Source organism: Pleurodeles waltl, chromosome 9, assembly GCF_031143425.1.
Source record: "Pleurodeles waltl isolate 20211129_DDA chromosome 9, aPleWal1.hap1.20221129, whole genome shotgun sequence".
In the NCBI taxonomy this organism is placed as follows: domain Eukaryota; kingdom Metazoa; phylum Chordata; class Amphibia; order Caudata; family Salamandridae; genus Pleurodeles; species Pleurodeles waltl.
The window spans coordinates 1,126,116,573-1,126,143,725 of record NC_090448.1 but is presented as its reverse complement, the minus strand read 5'-3'; the positions used below and the strand labels follow the sequence as shown (position 1 = coordinate 1,126,143,725).

Here is a 27,153-nt window from a genome sequence, read left to right as displayed (position 1 = left end):
ACGGGCACAGCTTGTTACTGTCATTGCTGTTACACCTTATCCATGACAAACTTGGCAAAAGGCCTTCATGTAGTGACATAGTTTCTCTACGAGCAGAGATTCTGTATTAACGTTTCATTTCACATGCCTCAGCATTCACTGCGAAAGGAGGCCCTCTAAATTGCCTGATGGAAGAAATAATGAATTGAGAATAGTACTTTGCTTTATATCTTCAAATAGACTACTTACACATACAATTTAATTTCTAGCAAGCTGTTCTATGTGCAGGAGCATGCCAGATCATAGTTAGGTTGTCAACATCATATTGCAAACTGTACCTCCTGACAGTCATCAATTGTTTTGGGATAACTACATCAGTTTATCTCTAGTAACACTGCATGGAGCTAAAGTATCTAAAAATCATTCATGTAACATGAGTACTGGGTTCAAATAGGCTTGTGCCATCGTCACAGTACCAATGAAACCTCAGGAATACTGGAGGAGCTGCTTGTAGGTTGTGTAATGAGCCACAGGAATCGTTGTCATGCACATGCCCCATAAAGGTAAATCCTTCTTAATAGCAGATGCCGGTAGATAGCCTGCACCAGGTTGTACATCAGAAAACAGGAGAGGGATATTCGGTTGCCATATGGTTGTGGAGTTCAGTAAGAATATATAAGTCTTCATGAATGCCAGCTATGCACCTTTCGTCAAATATTTTACTAAAATATTATAGTATCAATGATGTTATCAAAGATGTCCTGAGTGCCGTAATTTGTGGGGTAATCTAGCAGTGCATGGTGAGGGTGCGAGTTATAGTTACCTTAGGGCATGGGTTATAGTTACTTGAGATAACTCTAACAGGTGAATTTTTGTGGTTTTGTACGTTTAAAATGTGAGCCTAACTATAACATCCCTGTAACCTTTTGTTGCGAGTATTTTTTAAATTGAATTTCTCTGTTTTTTTAACGTTACGTAATTTTCATTACTATACATTAATCCAACCACCACTGAGCACGGCCTTCTACTGTGTGCAACATCGGTTGGCCGCAGGGCCTTGCCACAGGCCAAGCTCTGCAGCCAACCCCTATATCCAGCCAACCCGCCGCTGCACACGACCAAAGGCTGTGCGCATCAGGATTGGCCCCAGGCCAACCCCTATAACCACCTAACCCTGCGCTGCACACAGCCTTCGGCCATGTGCACCATTGTTTGGCCACTGCGGCCAGCCCCTGCGGCCAGCACCTTCCCACCCAACCCCGCCCTGTACACAGACTTTGGCCATGAACAGCAGTAGTTGGCCGCATGTCTGCATGCCTCCCTCCCATTTCCGATTTTGGCCCCGTGGACCACATCCCTCAGGCCCGGCCTTCTAAACTTTTTTTAAATTTTCTTTTGGGGAAGGGGGCTACACGCACCCTCTCACCAGGCCAATCTCAGCCCCGGTGACCCCATCTCCCCGGGTCAGGCCTAAATATGTAGTTTTCTTTTTGGGAAGGGGGCCAAGTGCCTCCCCCCCCCTTTTCCCAAGCCGATCTTGGCCCCGGGGACCCCATCCCCCGGGGCCCAGCCGTATGACCTTGGTACACCCAGTCAGTGTGTTGGGGACCACAGGGGAGCAAGTTTGACAGCTCTCACTTCATCTGAGTTAAAGCTCCTGCCAAGTCACAGAAAATAAGCTATTTCCTAGGGGTTGGGCACCCCTGGACATAGCAGGAGCTGGCCCTGGGGAGTGGGAATTTCCAGGGAAATTAATGGTGCCTCATGGGGGGCCACACGCCCCCCTCCAACATGAAATGGCCCAGAGTCTGCACCGGACCCCCTTTATTCTTTTAGCAAAGCCCCGGGCGCATTTTGTTTTCTTAAAGCCTCAGGGAGGTTGCAGTCCCCGTAGCAGTGGGGGGTGGGGGGGAGACCAGGTGGCCCCCCACATTCTATTATGATAAAGCCCCTGGGAGGTTGTGAACCCCGGGGTGTGGGCGTCTGTTGTACCAATGCCCCAGGGAGATGGTGGGGGTGTGGGTACGGGTGCGGCCGCATTGAGTATCTGATAAAGACTTCTAGTTGCAAATTTCTTACCTTAGAATTTCCCCCAGATGTCAGTCTGAATCCAAAGATTTTTATTCGAGTATTACCCCTGTGTGCCGCCAGGTGGCATATGTCGACTCCACATCCGTTGTTGGTGTCGTGGTCGCCGGATAAGACGTCATATATAGGTGCCACCCCAGCGTGCTGACATCAGTTCTTTAATGGTTAAGGACATCTGGCTTTTCAGGAGATATCCACTCCACGGTGATGGACATGCCCTTTGATGGCATCCGCCTCTTGGGAGACAAAGCAGACTCAGAGCTCAAATGCTATAAGGAGTCCCCGGCTATGGCCCGGTTCCTTGGCCTCGCAACTGCCCCTGTGCCCCTTAGTCTGCTTTTCGCCCCTTTTATGGCTACGGAAGGGGCTCCCAGCCATGTCAGTTTCCCGCCGGCTACTGTCCCGTGCATGGTGTCCTGCCTTTGTGTGGCCAGTGGTGTTGGATCCAGTGTCTGTGTGGATCAGGGAGCCAGCGGTCAACCCTGTACAGTGATTCCCCCTGCTCCCTGAACCCCCCTCCCCCGCTACAGCCTCCAAACCATCCTAGTCTGACGCCTCCCCATCAGGGTCCTCTCGGCGGCAGGATTCACCATCACCTGCCCCGCTTGCACACCTTCAGTTCAGACAGGTTGGTTTTACAAATAATCTGAAGGGGCTCCTCCATCTCTTTCTATACTACCCATCTATCCATGCCACCATCCTACGATTGGTTGACAAAGGGTTACCTGAAACTTCACTGCAAGTAGGTTATGGCTTTCTTGGCCAAGGGAGCCATAGATAGGGTTCCAGTGCCAGAAGTAGGTTGTGGTTGTTATGCCTGCTACTTTTTGGTGCCCAAGCAGGACCTCCACCCTCTCCTAGAGCTTCAGTCCCTCAATCTCTTCCTCAAAAAGGAAAAGTTCAAAATGTTCACTCTGCCTCAAGTCCTCTCTGCCGTGGGCACAGGAGAGTGAATGGCAGCTTTGGACTTGCAGGACGCATATTTCCATATCCCCATTGTGCCTGCCCACCGACTTTCCGCGGTTCGTGGTAGGTCACAAGCATTTTCAATTTACCGTGCTCCCCTTTGGCCTTACTAGCACCCATTGGGTGATCACCAAAAATATGGCGATGGTCACAGCTCATCAGGGCAGGTTATGGGTTTCAGACTCTGCCTACCTCAGCGATTCTCTGTTGAAGGCAGACTCGCCCCAGCCTGCCGTCTCCCATCTCTAGACTATGACAGTCTTCCTGCGTTCCCTGGGGTTCACTATAAACGTGCCCAAGTCACACTCCCTCTCAGACGCTCCCTTTCATTAGAGCCGTCTTGGGACTATCCTCCCGAGCGGTGAGTCCTGGATATTCAGACTATGATACCGATGTTTCAGCCTGTATCCTGGGTTTCGGTGACAATGACTGATGCTGCTGAGCCTCATGGCCTCCTGCATCCTGCTGGTGACACATGCCAAATGGCATATGCCGCTCTGCAGAGGGATGTGAAGTTCCAGTGGATTCAGCATAAGGGGAATCTCTCTGACATGGTCCAGATCTGCAGTGATGGCTTTAGAACATAGATTGGATCAGAGGCAGATCTCTCTCCATTCCCCAACCAGATCTGACCACAGTGACAGATGAGTAACTCCTGGATGGAGCAGCCACATGGGAGAGGCGGAGATCAGAGGCGTCTGGTCTCCAGCAGAGTCCGAGCTCTATATCAGTCTTTTGGAGCGCAGGGCGATCAGGCTAGCAGTGAAAGCATTCCTTCCCTCTCTCAAACAAAAAGTGGGCCAGGTGTTCATGAACAACATCACCGCCATGTTGTACTGCAACAAGCAGGATGGGGTGGGGTTGTGGACCCTTTGTCAGGAGGCTCTGCGCCTCTGGACATGGCTAGAACATCAGGGCATATCCCTGGTGGTCCACCATCTCGCAGGCACTCAATGCCAGAGCGGACAAACTCAGCTGTCAATGTCTGGTTGATCACGATGGCGTCTCCATCCAGAGGTGGCGCAAGTTCTCTTTCAGCAGTGGGGAGAACCTTGGTTAGATCTGTTCGCCTTCTCAGTGAACGTGCAATGTCAGGTGTTTTGCGCCTTGGAGTTTTTTTTTTAAAGGCGCCACTCGTCTGACGATGCTTTTCTTCTCAAGTGGAACTCTGGCCTCCTTTATGCCTTTCCACCAACACCACTTCTACCCAGAGTTCTCGAGAAGATCAAGAACGACTGAGCACAAGTCATCCTTGTGGCTCCAGACTGGGCACAAAGAGTATGGTATCCCAAGCTATTAAACATGGCCATCGATCCTCCAATCAGACTGCCTCTTCGTCAGGATCTTCTTTCGCAGCAGCGGGGAACGGTTCTCCACTGAACCTGTCCAGTCTCAATCTTGTTGCATGGAGATCGAGCGGCAGCAGTTGACCGCTTTTGACCTTCCGCTCAAAGTCTGTAATGTTATCTTGGCAGCCAGGGGTCCCTCCACCAAAACGGTATACGCCAGTCGTTGGAACAAATTTTTGGCGTGGTGTACAGACAAGACGGTTTACCCCCTCTCTGCCTATCTTTCTGAGGTTCTTTTGTTTGTTATTTCTCTGGCACAGCAGGGCTCTGCTCTGGGTACCCTCAAGGGTTATTTGTCTGCCATCTGAGCTTTCCTCAGATTGCCTGACCAATCCTCCTTGTTTAAATGTCCTATTGTTGGAAGATTCCCTAAGGGTCTTACCCATCTCTTTCTCCCTCTCTGTTCATAGTGCTTCAATGGGATTTGAACTTAGTTCTTACTTTTCTGATGTGTGCTCCTTTTGAACCACTTCACAACTGCCCACTTCGTCTTCTCACTCTGAAGACAGCCTTCCTTGTAGCCATCACCTCTGCCTGCCTGCAAGCTCTTTCCTCAAAGCCACTTTTCATCTCCACCCATCCCGACAAGGTGGTTCTTTGTACCTGGGTTTCCTTTCTACCTAAGGAAGTCACACCCTTTCAAGTAGGCCAATCCATCACTTTGCCTACTTTTTACCACCCCCATATACTACTAAGGAAGAGGAGAGACTACACCGCCTGCACCAAAAAATGAGAGTGGCGTTCTATCTTGATCGTACCAAAGAGTTCCTGGTGGATGATCTACTCCTTGTTGGCTATGTGGGTGTGAAGAAAGGATGGGCAATGCAGAAGTTACTATCTTTAGATGGGTTGTTCTCTGTATTAAATTGTGCTACGCATTGACCAAAAAGTAGCCTCTGGAGGGCTTGCAAGCTCAATATACCAGAGCAACAGCTTAAACCACTACGTTAGCACGCGTAGTTCCAGTACTGGACATCTGCCAGGCTGCAACGTGAGCGTCCTTACACATGTTTACCAAACACTACTGACTGTGACTCCTTCACTCCAAGGGAGATTTCTTCTTGCTTATTTGGTGCAGCTGAAACAATGTTGCAAGGAGAGGAGTGTCTGTGTTGCAGTCTTGTTCCTGTGAAGTCTAGCAGGGGGATCCGGTGGCCAGGACCAGAAGGTTTATTTGCAGAGGAGTCCTGGTAGAATCTTGCGGAGATCCGCCCACAGGGTATCCCTAAATAGCCCAAAAAAGGGCTTGGTCACTCTACAAGGTGACCACCTATCAGAGGGGCTCACTGACGTCTGCTACCTACCCTGACCAGTCAGATGCTCCCAGGGGCCTCTGCACATCCTGATTTCAAGATGGCAGAGCCAAGTGTCTGCCTGGAGGAACTCTGAGCACTACCCCTATGGTGGGGATGTACAGGGGAGTGGTCATTCCCCTTTCCTTTGTGCAGTTTCACGCTGGAGCAGGGACTGGGGATCCCTGGACTGCTGCAAACCGGATTATAAAAGGAGGGTGCCAAATGTGCACTTCAAAGCAAACTGGTGGCGTGGGGAGGCTACCCCACCCCAGCCCTGTAACATATGTTTCCAAAGTAGATGAGGTTGCACCCCTCTCCCACAGGAAATCATTTGTTGTGTCTTCCCCTGCTTGAGCTGGTCAAGCAGCCAGGGGCGGAATCCTGTCTGAGGGGCTGCAGCAGCTTGGGCTGCTTGCAGACCCTGAAAGACTGGTAGGAGCAATACTGGGTAGTCTTCTAAGGAGCCTCCAAAGTGCATGATTCCGACGTGTTTGATACCAGTCATGCCTAGGTTCAGAGTTATCGTTATGTAGCTGGACCATAGGTGGTGACCTAGGACAGTCGGGATTTGAACAGGAGTTCGTAGGGGCACATCTGCTCTTGCAGGGGTGCCCACACACACAGGAACCTGCACCCTGCCCTTAGGGTTGAAAGGGCCTACCATAGGGATGATGTTTAGTGACCAGCCGTGAAAGGGTGCATGCACCTTGTCACGCAGGCTGCAAGTGGCAGGCCTGAAGACACAGTTTGCATGGGCTCCCATTGGTGGCATAATACATGCTGCAGCCCATGGGGAACCCCTGGTGTACCAATGCCTAGGGTACCCGAGTACCATATGCTAGGTACCTACAGGGGTACACCAGTATGCCAATTGTGGGGTGTAAAGAGTACCAAGACAACCACATTTAGAGGAGAGAGCACAATCACTGGGGTCCTGATTAGCAGGTTACCAGTGAAAACAGTCTAAGCACACTGACAGCTGGCAAAAAGTGGAAGTAACCATGCCAGAAAGAGGGACTTTCCTACATTGGGTTTTTGGGTTAGGGTGGCTATGGGTTTTTGGGTGGGAAGTGTTTTTTTGGGGTTTAGGGTGATATATGAATACAAATTATATCTGTACATATATAAATATATACATTTATATATATATTTACATAAATACATTTTGATTTATGTATTTGTTGAAACAAAATATATATATGCACACCACTTTTAGTTTGACCTCACATATGCCTTTACCAAACATGCTTCTACAGCAAAATGTTTGTTGTAAAGGCATGCATGATGAAAATTGTCATTATAATCGATTGCATGGTAGTGTCGTGGTCGTTGTAATGACCGGCGGGGGTAACTGCATCTGTGGTAATGGCATGCGTGGTTCCGTAATACAACCGTTTATGGTATTCAGAGGCACTCTAGCTTAGGAGCCAGAACCCATCTTTGGGCCCCAGATAACTGTTACTGTTAGTTCTGCACTGTTACTAAAACTGAGTGTTTGTTTTGGAAAATGTGTGACGTGTATAGTTTAGCAGCATTTTAAGGACTCAACATATTTTCTAGTGAGTCACACATTGTATCATTTTGCATTAGAACACTGTTGTAACCAAAAGATCCAAGCTGTATGCTCATCAAAGGAAAGTGCTTCTCTGTGCTGCTTCACCCCATGCAGTTTATGTATTTCATGAAATGCTGGAAACTGATTTAATAGTTTAAGATTCACCCCTCCTATTTTTCTTTTAAAGTTTAATCGTCGCCATCACTGTAGACGGTGCGGAAGGTTGGTTTGCAGTTCCTGCTCCACAAAGAAAATGGTTGTGGAAGGTTGTAGGGAGAATCCAGCTCGTGTGTGTGACCAGTGTTTCAGCTTTTACACTAAAGAGTAAGTCATTTTGTGGATTTGTGTATTTCTGAATTGTGTTGGTTCTAGTTTAAGCAAATACCACACACACTAGAGTCCCTGTAAGACTACTTACCAGGTTGTATGAAATTCTGGCACAGAGGGAACTTGTATTTTCCTTTGATGTACAGGGAAGTGGGACATTGTCAGATCTTTATACATGGTTTATTCTAGTTCTGGGACCTGAGGTCTGGGGAGCAAGTATTGACTGCACAGGGGCAGGACAACTGTAACAGTGCTTATGGGACGTGAATATTGGCCTCCTATAGGGCTGGATTGTGTTTTTTCGTATTGTGACATATAAGAAGTTATTGTTTATAAATGTCACTGTGAAATTGCCTGAGTGAAAATGTTACAAAACTCTTCTAGACACCACCTGTGTCCAGCTACATAATGGTAAAACTGAACCTGGGCATGTTTGGTATCAAACATGTCGGAATTGTACCCCAATACTGTTTCCAGTATTGATTGTATGATTCCATGCGCTCTGGGGGCTCCTTAGAGGACCCCCTCATTATTGCTCCTACCAGTCTTCCAGGGTTTTTCAGGCAGCCCGTGCTGCTGCAACCCCTCAGACAGGTTTCTGCCCTCCTGCTGCTTGATCAGCTTAAGCAGGAGAAGGCAGAACAAAGGATTTGCTATGGGAGAGGGAGGCAGCACCCTCTCCCTTGGAAATAGGTGTTATAAGGTTTGGGAGGGGTAGCCTTCCCAAGCCACCGGTATGCTTTGAAAGGTACATTTGGTGCCCTCCTTTCATAAACCAGTTTGCACCAGTCCAGGGACCTTCGATTCCTGCTCTGGCGCAAAACTTAACAAAGGAAAGAGGAGTGACCACACCCCTGTCCATCACCTCCTTCAGGTGTTCACTTGATTCTGCCATCTTGAAACCAAGGTGTGCAGAGACAGCTGGGAGAATCTGAGTGGCCAGGTCAGGTGACATCACAGCCCCCTCATGATAGAAAGTCACCTAGCTAGGTGACCAAACCCCCATTTAGGGCTATTTAGGCAATCCCTTGCGGGTGGGTCCTCAGATTCGACGTGCAAGACTCCACCAGGGCTCCTCTGCATTGTTTACTTCGTCTTTTGGTCACTGGAACCACAACTTGACTCTTCAGGAACCAACATGCTACAACTCCGGCGATGACTTAGCTTCAACATTTCCCCAGCTGTGCATCCTCTGGAGTGGACGAGATTTCAGCCTGCACCAAAAAGCAGGAAGGAATCTCCAGTGGAGTGAAGGAGTCACTCCCTTGTATCTGCAGGCACCAACTGCAACTATAACCGGCTGAGTGAATTTGCTCTCCTCTGGAACCATGTGGATCCATGCATCACTGGTGGTGGTCTGGAGTGGTCCCTTTGGTCCTCTCTGCCAGATATCCAACTTGGGAGACAGTAAGCCCTTGCCTCTCCTTGCAGGACCGGCCCCTTGTGCACCATGACTCTTGCAGCTACCAAGCATGTTTGCTCCTGCTCCAAGGGATCTACAGGCTCCGTGTAGCCCTGGCCCCCAGCACTTCTTCCTGCCAAGCACAGTCTCTCTGCTGCTACAGCGACATGGGACCCCTCTTCAAGTGTGCTGGCTGGGCCTCACTGCGACTTACTTTGCCTGCTGCCGGTGGGTTGCTTGTGGGGGATGCAACTGCTTCTGTAAGCTCTCTGTTAGGACTGCTGAGGGTCCATCGGGCTCCCCTCCAAGGGTCGATTCCCCTGGGCCTTCCTGGTCCTCTTCAGCCTTGCAACTCCTCTTTTGCTCCTCTTGCATTTGCCAAGGCTTGTTGGTAGTTCTCCAACACTACTGACCATCTGCAACCCGACAGCCAATGTCGGACACCAGCTGCATCGTTTCACAGACTCCTCTTCATCTCCTGCGCTACACAGCTGGTCTTCTTTTTCCCTCATCGGCCTCGTCCTGCATCCACAGAAGGGTGGATAGTGGCTCCTGCCATGACCGAACAATCCAACTCGAACTGGACTCTGTCCCCTTCTTTTTGCAGGTCCTCTTCTCCCAAAATCCATCTTTGGGTTCTTCTAATCTGTTGAGGGTCTTGCACAATTCTTTTTCTGCAAAGACAGTCTCCTATCTGCTGCTCCAGTGATGTGGGAATCCTCTTCAGGTGACTTACTGTGCCTGCTGCCAGTGGGTTGCCTGTGGGGGCTGTGACTGCTTCTGTTGGCTCTCCTGATTGCTGATGGTCACCTCGGACTCCCCTCTAAGGGTCGAGTCCCCTTGGCCTCGCTAGTGCTCTCCTTGTATTTGCCAAGGCTTCTTGTTGGTTCTCCAACACCACCGACCATCTGCAACCCGACAGCCGATGTCAGACACCGTCTTCATCGCATCAGGGACTCCTCTTCATCTCCTGTGCTGCACAGCTAGCCTTGTTCTTCCCCCGTCGACCTGGTATTGCATCCACAGAAGGGTTGGTAATGGCTCCTGCCACAACTGAACACTTCAACTCGAACTGGACTGTGTCCCCTTCTTTTTGAAGGTCCTCTACTTCCAGAATCCATCCTTGGCTTCTGCCGGTCTTGGCCGGGTCTCAATCCCTTTTCTAAGTCCTCCTGTTAGTTCTGGGGAAAACCAGATACTTACCTCTGCTCTCTTGGTCACTGGGGTCACTCTGGTACGCACCTCTTGGGGTTTCCTAGTTCCTCCAGCTCCCCTCTAACAACTCCACATCCTTGGGTGGGGAACTGTATCTCACATGCCACTTTCTTAGTAAATTGTTTGGCCCTCCCCTAGGGCCCTCACTAATTTCAGTAACTGTTGCCAGTGCTTGTTGTTTCTATGCTCTTTACCGATACCTATTGTGTATATCTTTAGTGTGTACTTACCTCTAGTTGGGGGTATTTCCTATAAGTATTCTAGTATTTGTGTTACCAAGTACCTTTATTTTTGTAACACTGTGTTTTTTTCATGTGTGATAAGTGCTGTGTGACTATAGTGGTATTGCATAAGCTTTCCATGTTTCCTAGATAAGTCTTGACTGCTGATCCACAGAGAGCCCTGGCTTCCTATACACTGCCCACACTTCACTAATTGGGGATACCTGGTATAAGGTGACAACACCATAGGTGTCCACCACACACCAGGCCAGGTTTTTATTCCCGCTACTTTCCGGTGCCCAAATAGGACAATGGCCTTTGTCCCATACTTGACCTCTGGGCCCTCAGTGTCTTCCTCAGGAAGGAGATGCTCATAATGCTCACTCCGGCTCAGGTCCTTTCTGTCCTGGACCCTGGGGACTGGATGGTAGCGTTGGACTTCAGGACGCCTATTTTCATATTCCGGTTCTGCCTGCCCACAGACATTACTGGTGGTTCGTGGTAGGTCACAAGCACTTTCAGTTCACTGTGCTCCCCTTCACCCTTACAAGTGCCTCTTGGGTGTTCCAGAGTATTGCAAACCTCCTGCATTCGCCTGGGGTTCACTTTAAACGAGTCGAAGTCCCTCTCGCCTACCTCTCTCTCAGATGCTCCCTTTCATCTGAACTGTTCTGGACACAGTGCAATTTTGGGCATATCCTCCCAGGTGGCGAGTCCAGGATATTCAGGCTATGATACCGATGATTAAGCCTCTATCCTGGGTTTCAGTGAGAACGACTGAGGCTGCTGAGCCTCATCGCCTCCTGCATCCTGCTGGCCACACATGCCAGATGACCTGAAGTTCCAGTGGGCGCAGTATCAGGGGAATCTCTCCAACATGGTCCAGATCTCAGAGGCAACTGCGCAAGATCTGCAGTGGTGGCTAACCAACCAAGATTGGGTCAGAAGCAGATTCCTCTCCCTTCCCCAACCAGATCTGATAGTAGTGACAGATGTGTCACTCCTGGGATGGGGCGACCATATGGGAGAGGCAGAGATGAGAGGTGTCTGGTCTCCAGCGGAGTCCGGGCTTCACATCAACCTTCTGGAGCTCAGGGTGGTCAGGTTTGCATTGAAGGCATCCCTTCCCTCTCTCAAAGGGAAAGTGGTGCAGATGTTCACGGACAACACCACCGCCATGTGGTCCTCAACAAACAGGGCGGGGTAGGGTCGTGGACTCTTTTTCAAGGGGCTCTGCACCTCTGGACATGGCTGGAACATCAGGGCAAATACCTGGTGGTTCAACATCTGGCTAGCTCTCTGAACGCCAGAGCAGACAAACCCAGCCGTCAATGCATGGCCGATCATGAATGGAGTCTCTCTCCAGAGGTGGCGCAATATCTCTTCCAGCAGTGGGGAGAGCCTTGGTTAGATCTGTTTTCCTCTGCAGGGAACATGCAGTATCAGCTGTTTTGCGCATTGGAGTTCCCAGGACGGCACTCGCTCAGTGACACTTTTAGTCTTGAGTGGAACTCGGGCATCCTGTACACCTTTCTGCCAATAGCACTTCTGCCGAGAGTTCTCAAGAAGATCAAGAACGACCGGGCCCAGGTAATTCTTGTGTCTCCGGACTGGGCACGGAGAGTATGGTATCCCGAGCTTCTGAGCATGACCATCGATCCTCCACTCAGACTGCCTCTTCAGGAGGATCTTCCGTCGCAGCAGTAGGAGAGAGTTCTCCAGCCAAACCTTTCCAGTCTCCAACTTCTTGCGTGGGCATTGAGCAGTGGCAGTTGACAGCTTTAGACCTTCTGCACGAAGTCTGTGATGTTATCATGGCAGCCAGGCGTCCCTCCACCAAAATGGTATACGCCGGTTGTTGGCATAAATTTGTAGCATGGTCTACCAACCAAACTGTTGCCTCCCTTTCTGCACCTGTGTCTGAGGTCCTTTTGTTTATACTCTCTCTTGCTCAGCAGGGCTCTGCTTTGGGCACACCGAAGTCGCCAAGTCTATGGGAGGCACTTCAAATTCCCATCAGTCGTGGTTCCTTGTGCCAACCTACTTTTAAACTTTAGCAAACAAACGTCATCAGATTCCTCAGCCTCTTCTTTAGACAACACCACACAACATCCTTTTCAAGAGGGTATTACAGAGGTACCTACAGTGGGAACAATTTGAGAAGTCAAGGGAAAGGTGCATCTGTAGGAAAGTGCCCATTGTGGCATGATCACCCTCCACTTTTTGCCTGGTATAAGTAAGTCACCCTCCTAGCAGTCCTTACAACCCTAAGGCAGGATGCACTATACCACAAGTGAGGGCACCGCTGCGTGAGCAATGCCTCTACAGTGTCTAAGTCCATTCTTAGACACTGTAAGTGCAGTGAAGCCATATTGAGTACATGGGCTGGGGGTTTGTCACTACAAACTCCACAGCCCCATGATGGCTTTGCTGAATGCTGGAAAGTTTGGCGTCAAACATCTCAGCTTTGTAAACCCACACTGATGGCAGTGTTGGATTTTTTGAGAAATGCACACAGAGGACATCTTAGAGATGCCATCCTGAAATTCCCCCAAACCTCTAGTGTGTGTTTGACGGTCTGTGCCAGCCTGCCGCCACCAGACAAGTTTCTGACCCCATGGGGTAAGAGCCTTGGTGATCCTGGTAGTCAAGGACAAAGGCTGCTCTGGGTGGAGGTGCTTCACACCTCCCTCCTGCTGGAACAGCAACACTTGGCGGTGAGCCTCAAAGGCTCCTGCCTTTTGTTATGCTGATCCAGGGAACTCCAACCAATGGAGATGCCCGCTCCTGAGACCAAGCCCCCCTTTTTGCCGGCAGATTCGGTGGGCAAATTAGTAAGCAAGAGAAGGAGTGTCCACCCCAGCTGGGACCACTCCTAAATTCTGCATCTTGTTTTGGAGGCTGTTAGCCAATAGGGTAAGAAATATGCCCCCATTCCCAAAGGGAGTGGGCACAGGAAGGGTGTAGCCACCCTCGGTGTCAGTAGCCATTAGCTACTTCCCTCTGACCCCTGTAACACCCCTCAATCTAGTATTTAGGGGCACCCCTAAACCTTGCCATTCAGATTCCTGGCGACCTAAAGAAGAAGGACTGAAGAGCTGCACAAGCAGTAAAGACTCCAGATGACAACTGACATGGCCCCGGTCTTACCTGCCTATGTGCAGCTTCAAAACTCCAGCTACAAAAAGAGGACTCATCCTGCAGGACCAGCAACCTCTACAAACCCCCAGAGGATTGTCTGCCTTCTGTAAGAACCAAGAACTCCCGAGGACAGTTGCTCTGTCCATAGAGAAACCTCCAACAAGGGCTCGAAGCCTGTAGCCTCTTTTCGAATCCGGAGTTCCTCATTGGATTGCATTGAGCTCCTGATGCTGTTTGCACCCTGCACCCAGCTGCCCCATTGCTGCTGAGGGTGTATGTTTGGTGCAGACCTGTGGCCCCCCCAGGTGCTGATCTAACCCCCCCGGGTTTGTGGCCGGAAACCCCAGGTGCTTACCTGCAATCTGTTTTTTTCCAAGTGCCCCCAGTCTCTATTGGTTTCCATTGGGCGCCAACACCAACTTTGACCCCTGCACCCAGCCGTTCCTGTGTTGCTAGTGGTGCACCCTTGGTGTCTTCTTAAACTTTGCCCTGTGGACACCTTAACCCCCGAAGACTGGGACTGTAAGTCATGTACTTACCTGTATAATGTTCTTGTTATCTTCCTCCTCTAGGACTGCATTTCCTTCAATGATTTTTGCACCTAAGTCTCTACATTTGCTATTGAAAAGTATTACTTACCTAAAACCTATATTATCTGTGATTTACAAACAGAGTGCTTTTGGTACTTAAAAGTGATACATTCCTGAAACTGTACTTACCTACAACAACTTTCCTTTTGGTTCTAGAAATAAAGTATATTTTTTGATACTTAAACATTGGCCTGGAGTTAGTCATTGAGTGTGTGCCCCATTTCTGGACTGTGTGTGTACAACAAATGCTTAGCACCACCCTCTGATAAGCCTAACTGCTCGCCCACACTACCACAAAAGAGAACATTAGTATTATCTCCTCTGGCCTCTATACAGCCTCCGGGGAACCACTGGACTCTGTGCACACAATGCCTTGCTTTGTTTTAAAATATACAGAGCCAGCTTTCTACACCATCCACCCTCACCATACCTTCCACATCTAAGCAGTGAATCTTTTCTCACTCCCCCTGATCACTTAACACCTGTCGGGGGATGGCTACAGCACTTTTTTCCCACTTGGAAAATACCAACAACGGATCAGTTGGTGTTGGACTTTATTCAACATGGTTATTGCCTGGAGCTCATCAAAACACCTCTAAACATACCACCTCGCAAACACAAGCTTTCCATGGAACGTCTACATTTGTTTATTCAAGAAGTGCAGGCTCTCCTACTGAAACAAGCCATAAAACCAGTCCTGTTTCATCAGAAGGGCACAGGAGGATATTCACCATACTTCCTCATTCCCAAAAAGGACGGATCACTTCAGCCTAACCTAGACCTCAGCTCATTAAATCGCCACATCCTTTCCGACCACTTTCCTATGGTAACTCTCCAGGATGTGATCCCCCTATTACAACATGGAGATTTTGTGTCTGATCTAGACTTAAAGGATGCCTACTCTCACATTCCACAACATCCACAAATACTTTTGGTTTGTAATACAGGGAAAACACTACCAATTCAAAGTACTCCCATTCAAGGTTACTACCGCACCACGTCTCTTAACAAAATGTCTCGCACTACTAGCAGCACATCTATGGAGACAGAATATTCATGTTTTCCCATATCTGGGCAACTGGATCATCAAATCCAGTACGTTTCCACTATGTCTGCAACATACCCAGACCACACTTCATCTTTTCATCAGCTGGGGTTTACCATCAACATACAGAAATCACATCTACAAACTTCACAGAGCCAGCCATATCTAGGAGCTGCCCTCAACACACGCTAGGAATAGCTTACTCAAATGCAGACAAGATTCAAAATATCACAACCCTCCTGTGACAGGCGCACCCCAATAAACAGATAACAGTATGAACAGTTCAAAGGATTTTAGGTATTATGTCAGCCTGTATTGTGATAGTACCACATGCAAAACTGCACATGTGTAGCTGCAGGAGTGTCTGACAAATCAGTGGTCTCAGTCACAGGATCAGATACAAGATCTAGTGTTGGTAGACATCCGCACTCATCACTCTCTGCAGTGGTGGAACACACAAAATTAGTTCTAGTTCACTTGACAGGCAGGATTGTTCTGGTCCGAACGGACAACACAACCGCAATGTTTTATCTGCAGAAACAAGGAGGGACATTCTATACAGTTATCACGCCTGTCTCAGACAATCTGGCATTGGGCAATAAGCCACTGCATTCACTTGTTAGTGGTATATCTCCCAGGGATGGACAACCATTTTGCCGACCTCCTCAGCAGGATGCAGCAACAAGTCCACGAATGGGAACACCACCCACAAGTCCTCCTTCCATACTTTCACAGGTGAGGTTTTCTACACATAGACTTGTTTGCAACTGTAAACAACACAAAATGCCCAAAATTCGCCTCCAGTTTCCATCACCCGCTGTCCAAGGGCAATGCTTTATGGATGAATTTGTCAGGGATATTTGCCTACGCTTTTCCACCTGTCCCTCTTCTTCCGTTTGTAGTCCGGAAGCTCAGGCAAGACGTCTCTCATCCTCATTTTAGTATCTCCCACTTGAGCAAGACAACCATAGTAAACCACGCTATTCAGACTATCAGTAGTACCCCATGAGAAGCTTCCCCTACACCCAGATCTTCTCACTCAGAACCACGGACAAATCAGGCATCCAAATCCGAAAGAACTCAATCTTGCAATTTGGTTCCTGAATTCATAGAGTTTGGATATTTGAATCTTCCTCCACAATACATGACCATTCTTAAGGAAGCATGTAAACCCACCACTAGGGCATGCTATGCTGCTAAGTGGAAAAGATTTGTTTTCTATTGTCGCATCAAACATATTGAACCTGTTAAAGTAAAGTGACTGTTCAAGATATTGTATGCTATTTACTTCATTTGCAAACTTGTGGCCTAGCATATACTTCAATACGTCTTCACCTTGCAGCGGTAGCTGCACGCATGCAAAACAGACATTTATCATTGTTCAAAATACTTGTTGTTAAAGCTTTTATGGAAGGCTTAAAAGGCTAATTCCACCTAGAGTGCCTCCTGCACCAGTTTGGAATCTCAACATTGTACTCACTAGGCTTATGGGGGCCACCATTTGAACCATTGCATATTTGTCCACTACAGTTTCTATCATGGAACGCAGAGTTTTTAATAGCAATCACCTCACTAAGACATTTTGGTGCGCTTCAGGCATTAACCTTGAAAGAACCATTTTTCAAATACATAAGGATAGGGTAGTCCTAAATACCAACCCAAAATTCCTGCCCAACATAATTTCTGCATTTCACCTAAACCAAACGATTGAATTACCAGTTTTCTTTCCACAACCTGAATCAGTTGCAGAAATAACTCTACACACATTGGCTGTAAAAAGAGCTTTAATGTATTATATTGACAGAACTATAGAGTTTCGTAAAACAAAACAACTTTTTGTTGCTTTCTCGCCTCCCCACACAGGAAAGGGTATATCTAAAGCTGGTATCTCTAGATGGATAGTTAAATGTATCCAAACGTATTACACCAAAGATCCAAGAAGCTTGCCCACACCTCCTAGAGTACACTCAACTTATAAGTTAGGAGAATCTATGGCTTTTTTGGGTAACATACTAAACTGAAATTTGTAAAGCAGCTACATGGTCCACTCCACACACGTTTACTAAACACTACTGTGTGGATGTATTAGCACGTCAACTAGCAAATGTTGAACAGGCAGTGCTTCAAACTCTTTTTCAGACAACTGCAACACCCATGGGTTAGCCACCACTTTATGGAGGGCACTGCTTTACAGTCTATGCCGCTCGTGTGTATCTACAGCCACACATGCCATAAAACGGATTATCTTACTTACTTTGTAAGCATCTGTTCATGGCATGTAGTGCTGTAGTTTCACATGCGCCTCCCCTTCTCCCTGGAAACGCATGGCTGTTGTAGTATAACTTTACATTCTTATGTGCATGAAAATCTCTTTCTAGCACTTCACTCACACTCCATTCTCACCCAATTGCGGGAAAAAATCTAAGAGTGTAGTCGGTGCCAATGCACACTATCACCGAGAGGAGGCGTCACTTTACCTTGTGACCCCAGAAGATTCTTCGAAGAAAAACAACTTGTACACATCTGGACCCAATACTAGATGGCAGAAGTATGCAGAGCATGTGAATCTGCAGCACTACATGCCACAAACAGATGCTTACAAGGTAAATAACATAACCCTTTTCACTGTAGGAAGGTTAGTAGTATCATTGATTAACATGGAATTTCACTAGCCACCCTGCTAAGTGCTTACTTCCATTTGGAAATTAATTGTTACTTCAAGCCCAACTCATCTCTGAGATCGGATTTAAGGTAACTTTTAATGGTGAGGTGACTTTAGAAAGTCACCACTTTGTTGCCCTAACGTCCCGTGGCCTGCTAGAAAGTGTGAAGCGTTCCCAGGAACAGGGAACAAGGAGAAACCATTGGTGTGTGGAGGATGTGACCTCTCTTAGTAGGATGGCTACTGGGCGGTGGCCACAGGCAGGCAGCTTCATATAAGCTACCGCCTCAGTGAAGCAAATGCGAGTCTCACCTCAACCAGCCTGCTCCTTTGTGTAAGTAGACTGACTGTCATTTCTCCGGAGGGGGAAAACCCATTGCAGAAACGGTTTTCCAAGGGGAATGGCTCATTATGCTGTGTACGCCCAGGGATTGCACACAACGATCATTGGCTGGTGAGTCTTCCCCTCCCACAAACACAAAGATGGCATAGATGTGGCACCCTAGACACACAGTCCTCAGATCACTACTGGACTCGAAAGAATGAGGACTGTCCTGCTACTCCCTGGACCTAGTAAAGAGACCCTTTGCAAAAGACTTGACTACACCTGTTGCAACCGAGGGACGTGGAAAAAGGACTGTGTCTGCTATGCTCTGTTATGAAAAAGAGTTCCACTTGTGCCAGAACAGAAGAAGTGACTCCAAAAGTGGGTTAGCTCACCTCCTGTTTAGCTTCAGGATTGTCAAATGCTAAGGAAACCTGCACCCCTCGAGAGCCTAGCATTTGACACAGTTTATTGGTGGTATATTTTGCAAGTTCTGCAACATATTTGCTAAATTCTGGAAAAGTCTTGTTTTGGTACCAGATTGATTAGCAGTATTTTTTTATTCCTACCCGTTTGCTGGGGTTCTGACCAGTGAGGACCTCTTTCCCAATAGTTATATCCGGGATCAATACTTGGCAAGGTGGTCCCTGCCACACTTGCTTTGCATTCTTGTAACTGTATATCTAGCCTATTCATACAAGAAATGGTTGGCATAGGGATTGACCTAGTCGTTGTTCACAGCCAGTGTTTTGTCGTACTTAACCAAACTGTGGTGCCTTTACATATTTCTGGAGTATCACTTTGTTCCTTTAGACTGCTGACCACATGAAATATTTGGAATTTGGTGTCCATAGGGAAAGGGCAAATGTATTGCCATTACATATGTCCTGCTTGTCAGAGGTTTTCTAGGTTAAATCAGGTAGGGGGTTTTGCCTCCCTATTTCGCTTGTTGTGATGGTTAGTAGATTCAAGACTTCACTCACACACATGAACCTGCTTTTATCAAAAGATGTAAGTTCTTATGTTGCAACGTATGTGAGGGATGGGGGGCTGCACGTGCTACAATCCCTGGCGTGGGAGACAGGACAATCAATGCCCAATCCTTTTCTGTATTATTTAACAGCACATCTACAACATGCTCTACATGTACATTTTTGGTTGGATAAATCTTACGCTGCCAGATATGATTATGCATATGATCATGGAACACAGTCAATGTGGTGAAGACACCCCCTGTTTTCTTTCTATATACTATTTCCAGTTCTGATACCTTGACAGTACACAGTATACCCTTACCACTTGGTTAGAGCTCATTAAACTAAAAAGTATTTTGTTTCCTATTTCATCTTTCTATCCCACGGACAGCCCCATTGTGCAATGAGATTTGATGCGATGCGGGGGAACTGCAGATTATAGCCTGCCAGTGGGTTATGCCCTCTCACTGAATTGTTAAGCAACAATATATTAAAGTCCATGGATGGTTTGAAAATGGTCATCTCATATTTGGAAAACAATAGGTAGAAGTAAATAATGACAGCTCATAGACGCCTCAGTACGACCCGGTTTTACACTTTTTGCTCACAGATATGGGTGAGTGTCATCATGTAAGCAAAATGTATGTTCTTTTACTGAAACATAAGTCATCTTCCCATCAGAGTGCAAGAAGAAAAGACAGCCTGGTGTCCACATTCATAGTGCTCAATTGTGGGATGTGTTTATGCACTGTAAATTCGAATCAATTAATGTGAGATTTTCTATGACACAGTACTGCTATTTCACAATGAGCTACCACATCCCCTTTGTGTTAAATAATTGTTACTGTCCATGGACATCCAATTGCTCAAGGTGCAGATCTCCTAATGCCAACTTTCCTCTTATAGTATGATTGTGCCCAGTGCTTTGGATTAATATCTTGGATGTAAAAGCAAAATCACTAGAACTCAACTCACCAGGGACACTACGCATGCTTTTTAGACTAATTTCCAGGTAGATGCTCCAAGCAGATGAGATTTGCCAGTTTGACATTACCTATGTGCCTTTCGTAGGTTTATGTGCAAGAACCCATGAAGTGCTGAACAGGTCAAGAATATAGCTCTCTCGAACAGCCCCAAGGCTGTTTGCAAACATTGGTACAGCATACTAAAAGATCAAGAGACATTTTGGAATAAAACTGAGTGTATTTGGCTAACATGAATGCAGATGGAAAGTGTTTCTTCCAACTCTGATTTTGCTGGTAATGTGTCCTCCTAATGCAGTATGGTGTTCCATTCGCGCTTGGATCCCTATAGAATGTGTTCAGCTCTCATTAAACTGAGGATTCTGATGTTATTCATCCTTTGCCTTCCTCGTCAGAGTGGGTTGTGATCTTGTATGTAATGGTACGTAACCTTGTACATCGTTGTTTGATCAAAACCTATTGAGTGTTACATGCTGCCAGTCTTTGTTGGGATGAATGTAAATTGCATGTTGTTCTTTTTGTGATTTTTGTTTTTTTTCTCTTTGAGGGCATATACAGTATCCACTAATATGCATATAATAAATATACACATAATACATTTTTGTCTCCAGGTGTTCTCTTAGCTCCCATTATCCCAAATATTTCTGAACTTGTCCTGACATGATGGTTTCAACTGAAATATGTAAGCAAAATCTATAATCACCACTCACTGTTTCTTTTGACAGCTCAGCTGAAGATGATGGTTGTCAGATGGAAGGTGAGTGATGCACACCAACTGGACAAATGTTTCTCAATGTTTTCTGCATCTTCGGGTATTTTTGTTTTTTAGAAAGCCTGGGCCTCTTGTTCTTCTACTTACTCTCCACAACAAATTACATTTAATTGTATTTGCTGACTCTGTGGGGAGCAGCAACGATGTGAAGAAAACTTCAGAGGCTTGGATGTTAGGTGAGGATAATGTGATGGTCTTTTATATGCAACAGTACTCAAGGGATCATGTATGAGCAAACTTAAATGACTACATCTCAGTAGAAATGTGGTAGTTTTTTTTGCGCTCAAATATCCTTTTGTCCCTTTGTAGAGAAAATTCTCATGCTTCTGAATTCTTGGGTGTTAACTTGCTCATTAAATAGCCTAAATGATTAAACCTAGTCATCTTAAGTCCTTTATGTACAACATGGCATTTCCTGCTTTTAAAGAGAAAATCGGTGATTTGCTCTCAGTTGTAATTTCAGCTTTGATTTACTCATGCCACAATGCCTGAAGTCTTCTATGAAGACCAAATAAGAATCAGAGGGTACTTATACTGTTTTCGTGTTTTTTTTTTTTTGTCTTGGTAGAGTAGTTGTCATGCACAGTTACGTATATTAGGTGAGATCATAGATAAAGCAAATACATGTGAGGCTAGAAACATGGCGGTATAAGAAGGACAGGTGGTATGTCCCTACCCACCAGACTGAAATGGGATATCATTTGTATTAAGCAGTTTGGGCTTTGATCAAACATTTAAGCTAGCATGGCTTGTTAAATTGTGACCATATGTTGATGGAAATTAGTCTACATTGAATGCTGCAGCTGACATCTGATTTGTTGTCTTTTTTCTGCTCTTTCCTTGGCTGTAGATGATGATGACTGTTTGGATTTAGCAGCTGTGCTCCAGTTATCAAAGACGTCTGAATTGCAGTGGCGTCTGACTCTGAATGAGGAAGAGAATGAGGTGGAGCGGAGCGAATTTTACTATGAACAGGTGTGGGCAGAAATGTGTTCAAGAAATTATGGAACTTGGTAAATGTTAAGTGCTAAAACCCATTGCTGTATCAGAGGGTAGAGAGATGGGTGCTGCAGCAGCATACTGAAATTGCTATTGGTGGAAGAGGACAGAAAGATTATTGTTTGGATTGTTTTGAAAGTATTAGTTGAGTTCATATTAGTGGCAACCATAAAGCCAGCCTGCGGAAACAATTGATTGTGAGAATGATACTTATAAAGTAATGTACCTCTCCACATGTTCAATAAAAGGTATTTGTCTGGGGGGACTAAATGCTTTTTAAAAGTTGGATCCTTAACATTGGAGTGTGACTTATAATATACAAGTGTATACAGTCAAAATAACAACCATTGCATTTAAAGGGTTGGTCACGCTAGCTGTTTATTCAGTCTAATATTCCACAAACTAGTTATCATTAATAATTGATTGACCAGACGTTTAAAGCTAAGATCCAAAATCCTTGTGGCTATCTCACACATACATTGCATGGCAACCCTTTTGTGTGTATACATTTTTTTACTTTGGGCTTGTCATCCACAACACTTGTGAACTCTAATTGAGTTGTTATTATAAGCCTGTTAACTTGTAACACTGGACTACTTGGCAGAGTAATGCACCAACCCTTGTTCATGATGGAACAAACAGCTCCATAGCACATAATTTTTATAAAACACCCTGAAGTGGTTTTGTGTACAATTCTATGTAAGGCAAAAAAAGTACATAACAAAGTCTCTTTACATTCCTGCCTTCTAGAGCACACCTAGATTGTGTAACGGCCCCTGCAATTATTACAACTAGATTTTGTAAAGGACTCTGAGAATCTAAGCATGGCCCTTTACTCTCTAGCCAAGTTCGCTGCTAAAATCACTGCTTATTTCCCCTTTCATGTGGGGTTGACAGTTTTCGGGATACTGAGTTCCACAGACATTTTACCTCAATTATGTATTGAATTAATCTACCCAGTACTTAAAGTGAAAAATCACACATTATTAGTCTATTGTTCACCTCTCAGACTAGTTGACTTTGAAAGTTCTGTAATGCCACATGGATATTCTGTATCTGTATGGTCACAAGCAATGTCTTTCATTGATTAAGTTATTTATTATGTGATACGTTTTACCTGTAGCCCTGTAAACCTGTATTGGTTTATGGGATCCCCAGTGTCTTCAGACCTTGTTTGATCTGTAAGGTATATGCTCTGCACATATGTTGATGCTCAGGAGTCATGGCATCTTTGTTCAAAGGTGGGTACCAGTCGGTTGACAAGCAGTTTGAGGATTGGGCCATGATATAGTAATGTAAGCTTGTATTTGCAAATTTAGCCAAATGAAGGCTTCGACAAGCCTATGTAGCTCTTGGAAGGATCGAGAAAAAAAATGTTTGCAGTCTAAATGGAACGTTAAACCCTGGAAGTAATGAAGGATAAATCATTGTGGTGAGAGTTAAATGCTGAATCACTTATTACTCTTGACTTTCCAAATGTCAAAGAATGCACAAATATGGTGCAAGGTAGGGATACCCACAGATGACAGAAATTGTTTTTTTATGGTTCGATCTCAGGTGGTGGAGGTTTCCAGAACTTAAGGCTGATTCTTTCTCAGGGGCGTGGCCAAACGTCCAAGATGGTGGACGCCTAACTCACAGCTTCAGACTGCAAATTATACTGACAATCTGCCCCAATCTCCTCAATACAATGCATCCCGCACATTAGAGGACGAGAGCCATGCTCTGGCATGTGCTGGGGCTCAGTGCAGTGCTTCGGGGCTCAGGGTGGATCCGCCACATGCCGTGACGAGCTGGGCCACTCGCCTGGTGCTCCGCTGTCCCTCCTGGAGCTGTGCAGCCCAGCAGCGAGGCGGTAACTGCAGCTGGAGCGGCCCAACAGTGTCATGCGGTGAGGTGGTGGACTGGGCCGGGAGCTGGACAGGAAAATGGGAGTGCGGACTGTTGGCAGCAGAGGCGGACTGTGGACACTTGCGTCAAGAGATTTGAGGCGGTGCGCTCCCGCGTCCGAGAACCCCACTGACTGGCGCAGATCTCCAGAGTCGGTGAGCTGCCTGGAAAACCCTGGCCGAGGGCATCGATTTGACCCAGCGCTGAAAGGCCAGCTGAATACAGTGGAGTAGCGGCCTGATGTGAGGCCTTTACATGCGGAGATTGCCTGCCACATCTGGACACCGGTGAGACCTAGCAGGAGTATGACAAGGGCCACTCCTCAACAATACACACTAGCTTGGCAGTTCTGATGGGCTAAGAAACAGTGTTGGCGCTAACTTGTTCCACTTACCTGGAACGAGCCCACAACAGTGCAACCTTTGCCTATTGCGTTCTTATTGTGTGTTTGGATACCCCCGCAGTGTTACAACAGGGACTGGCTGAAAGTGCCCTTTGGAAATTGTTGCCGTAATAAGCATCTGCAGCGCTAGTCTGGGGGCTTGCGTGGACCCTACACGGTACCAGTGGCCTGCTACAGATTGATGCCCCCACATCTTCCTCCTTTTTTGTTTTAGGCCTTCCATAAGGGCACTGCGGTGGGGGCAATAAAGACAGCAGCTGTGGCCCCCTGCCTTGAATTGACACCTTCATTAGCACAATGGGCGCAATAATACTAAGCTTCCCAGACTAGATGAATGTGTGCAATCATGCTCCCGACCCTCAGAGGGCTCGGTTGCCTCAACTCTGGTAGACTGTATTCCCCCCACGCAGGCAGAGCCTCCGGTTGACAAATTGGATATCATCCTGCAGGAAATACGCGACTCCAGAGTAGCCATGGAACAGAAACTCTGCGCCCATACCACAGATATAAGTTTGCTGAAAGATAATCAGCATAAGTTTGCTGACAGAGTCAAGTCGATGGAACAAACATTAGCTACCTTAACTTTGGAACATGCAGAGCAGGGTTCTGTGATCTTCCTGTTGTATAAGCAGGTGGACTATCTTCAGGACTGAGCTGAGTATGCCAAAGGCAGAGCACTACCGGAAGGTTCTGAAGGCGAGCACATATCTCTGCCTCCGACCGAATATATGGTGGAACTAGACAAGGCTGTTCCCGATCTCCTCCCTTTTATTTGTATTAGCATTGGCCACCTTCACCATAGTGCAAGGATTGGGGAATTGTGCTCGGTCCACCACTCGTTCGTTATACTCAGATGATATGATTCTATATTATAGGGATTTGAGGCAGGATACGGGTGAGCAGCCCAAATATGATCTCAATTCGCAATTCTCTCTGGGCTTCAAATTAATCCCAATAGATTCTATGTATACTCCTTTGGGGGCACTTACCCAGAACGAAACCATGATCATTGCAACAGTGTCTGTGTCCTTTCGTTACCTCTGTAACCTGGTATACCGTGATCATGCAGATTTGTTTGAGGGCAATTTGATGCGGGCGATTACATCACTCCGGTCTCAAATAGATTTTTGGACCAATCTGCCCCTTTCTGTGTCAGGTAGGTTGGCATTGCCAAAAATGATAATGTTACTCCGTGTTCTAGTTTATTTTGTTAATATGCCACTTACGGTGCCGACCCATGTATTTCAGACACTGAACTCCTTGCTGATTGATCTGATATGGGGAAGGGCCGATGTTGAGTCAGTCTAGGGAAACTACAGTTGCCTCCTGACATGGGAAGTCTGGGGGCCCCAGATTTTAAAGCCTGTTGCATAACAGGCAAACCACAATGGCCATAATCTGGGAGAAATAAATTGCACAGCCACAATGTTGAGGAGAGGCTTCTTAAATGGATTTCTGTGTCCAAGCCCCCATAACCTACCTACAGGTGCTACCTTACAGTTGTGTATTGCTTTAGCATACTGGAAGCTAGCGGTGCGCCTCACAGCTTAATCGGTCCCATAAGCACCAAATGTGCCACTTTGCAGGCTTCATACCCCATCAGGGAATACTACTGCTGCCATGCTCCGTGTCTAGGAACAAAAAAGTGTCCGTTCATTGGGAAACCTGTTTGAAGATGGAATACTAAAGCCACATTCTGGCTTTGTGCAGGCTCATGGACAACATTAGGCTTTTTTTTCTGACCCATGCTATAATACTTGCCTATGTGCGCAGCTACTGGGCTCCGGGCAGCCTGAAACGGTAACAAGGCTCTAAAGTGACCTCACATTTTGTGACCTTGCTACGCTCTTAGCGAAGCGACAGTTAACAAGGCGTTGGAAATCACCCCATGCTCCATCCGTTACCTCCTGGAGAGAGGTAGTACAGCGCTGGGACCAAGCCGAAAGTTTGGCACTCCATCGCAAAGAATACAGAAGGCTACGACCGAAACCGATATAATTGAAATGGGATACATTGTTGGAGACATTTAGAACACATAGTGAGACTGAGGAGTAAGAATACTGACACTAGCGGTGCCATTAGCAAAGCGCTCTGGATGCGAGGAAGGCTTAGGTCCCAGTCCTCTATACTTATAGATTCAGGATGTTCCCACCCTCAACCTCCCCTCCTCCTCCTCCCCCCCCCCCCAATACCAGCAAGTTATTATCACATAGACAGCCTCATACAGTCGTAAACACGTTTAAGAACACAGGCTCCTATTTTGTTTACTTTTACGCTGATTAAATTGGACTTGCACCTACATTGGTTTGGTTACCAAATCAGTTGGCAGAAGCTAGTTGGAAGGGTGGGGGGATGCGGGTTGGCTCTATATTTTATGGCAGTGTTGGGTTGTGCTGATGTTGGTCTGATCCATTTAACTGTCCGATAAACAGGACTACATTCTCCTCCCACTTTTATGTGCACCAACGTACCTGTCTAATATAATAGTAATGGAATTCTCATCAAAATGCCAATAAAGTTTGTGTTTAAAAAGGCTCTATCTTCCCACAATTTCTGCTAGTGCAAACTAGAAATAGCACATGCACAGGCTTCCACTGTCATTTTATAGTGGTGTAGATCACACATAAATCATAGAATTTGATGTGAAGCAAGGATTTCAGGATGTTCAAGGTTGTTTTATAGCGCTCCTCTTGGGAGCATAGATCTGAGAATTTGATGTGAAGCAATAAATAACTGGGTGTTTAGGGTTATTGTATAGGGTGCTCTTGGGTGACAGTACCCTTACTACGTCCTGTGGGATTACCTGTTTGATGGCATGTGTGGCTGTAGATACACATACTATTCATAAGCTTGCCATCTAGTGTTGGGTTCCGAGTGGTACAACTTGTTTTTCTTCAAAGAAGCTTTTTGAGTCACTGCACTGAATGATTCCTTCTCTTGGTAATACTGTTCATGGGCATCGAGTCTCTTGT

General features: G+C 46.6%; 1 protein-coding gene across 4 annotated transcripts in view; it reads left to right on the top strand.

Annotated features, from left to right (window-relative positions):
• Positions 1 to 27,153, top strand: part of ZFYVE26 (zinc finger FYVE-type containing 26) — a 449,330-nt gene that overhangs the window by 269,530 nt on the left and 152,647 nt on the right. For all 4 annotated transcript variants that reach the window (XM_069208874.1, XM_069208871.1, XM_069208872.1 and 1 more), the window contains 3 exons: positions 7,420 to 7,556; positions 20,843 to 20,874; positions 21,740 to 21,864. In XM_069208874.1, coding sequence (XP_069064975.1) covers positions 7,420 to 7,556; positions 20,843 to 20,874; positions 21,740 to 21,864 — 294 coding nt within the window. The remainder of the gene's footprint in view (positions 1 to 7,419; positions 7,557 to 20,842; positions 20,875 to 21,739; positions 21,865 to 27,153) is intronic.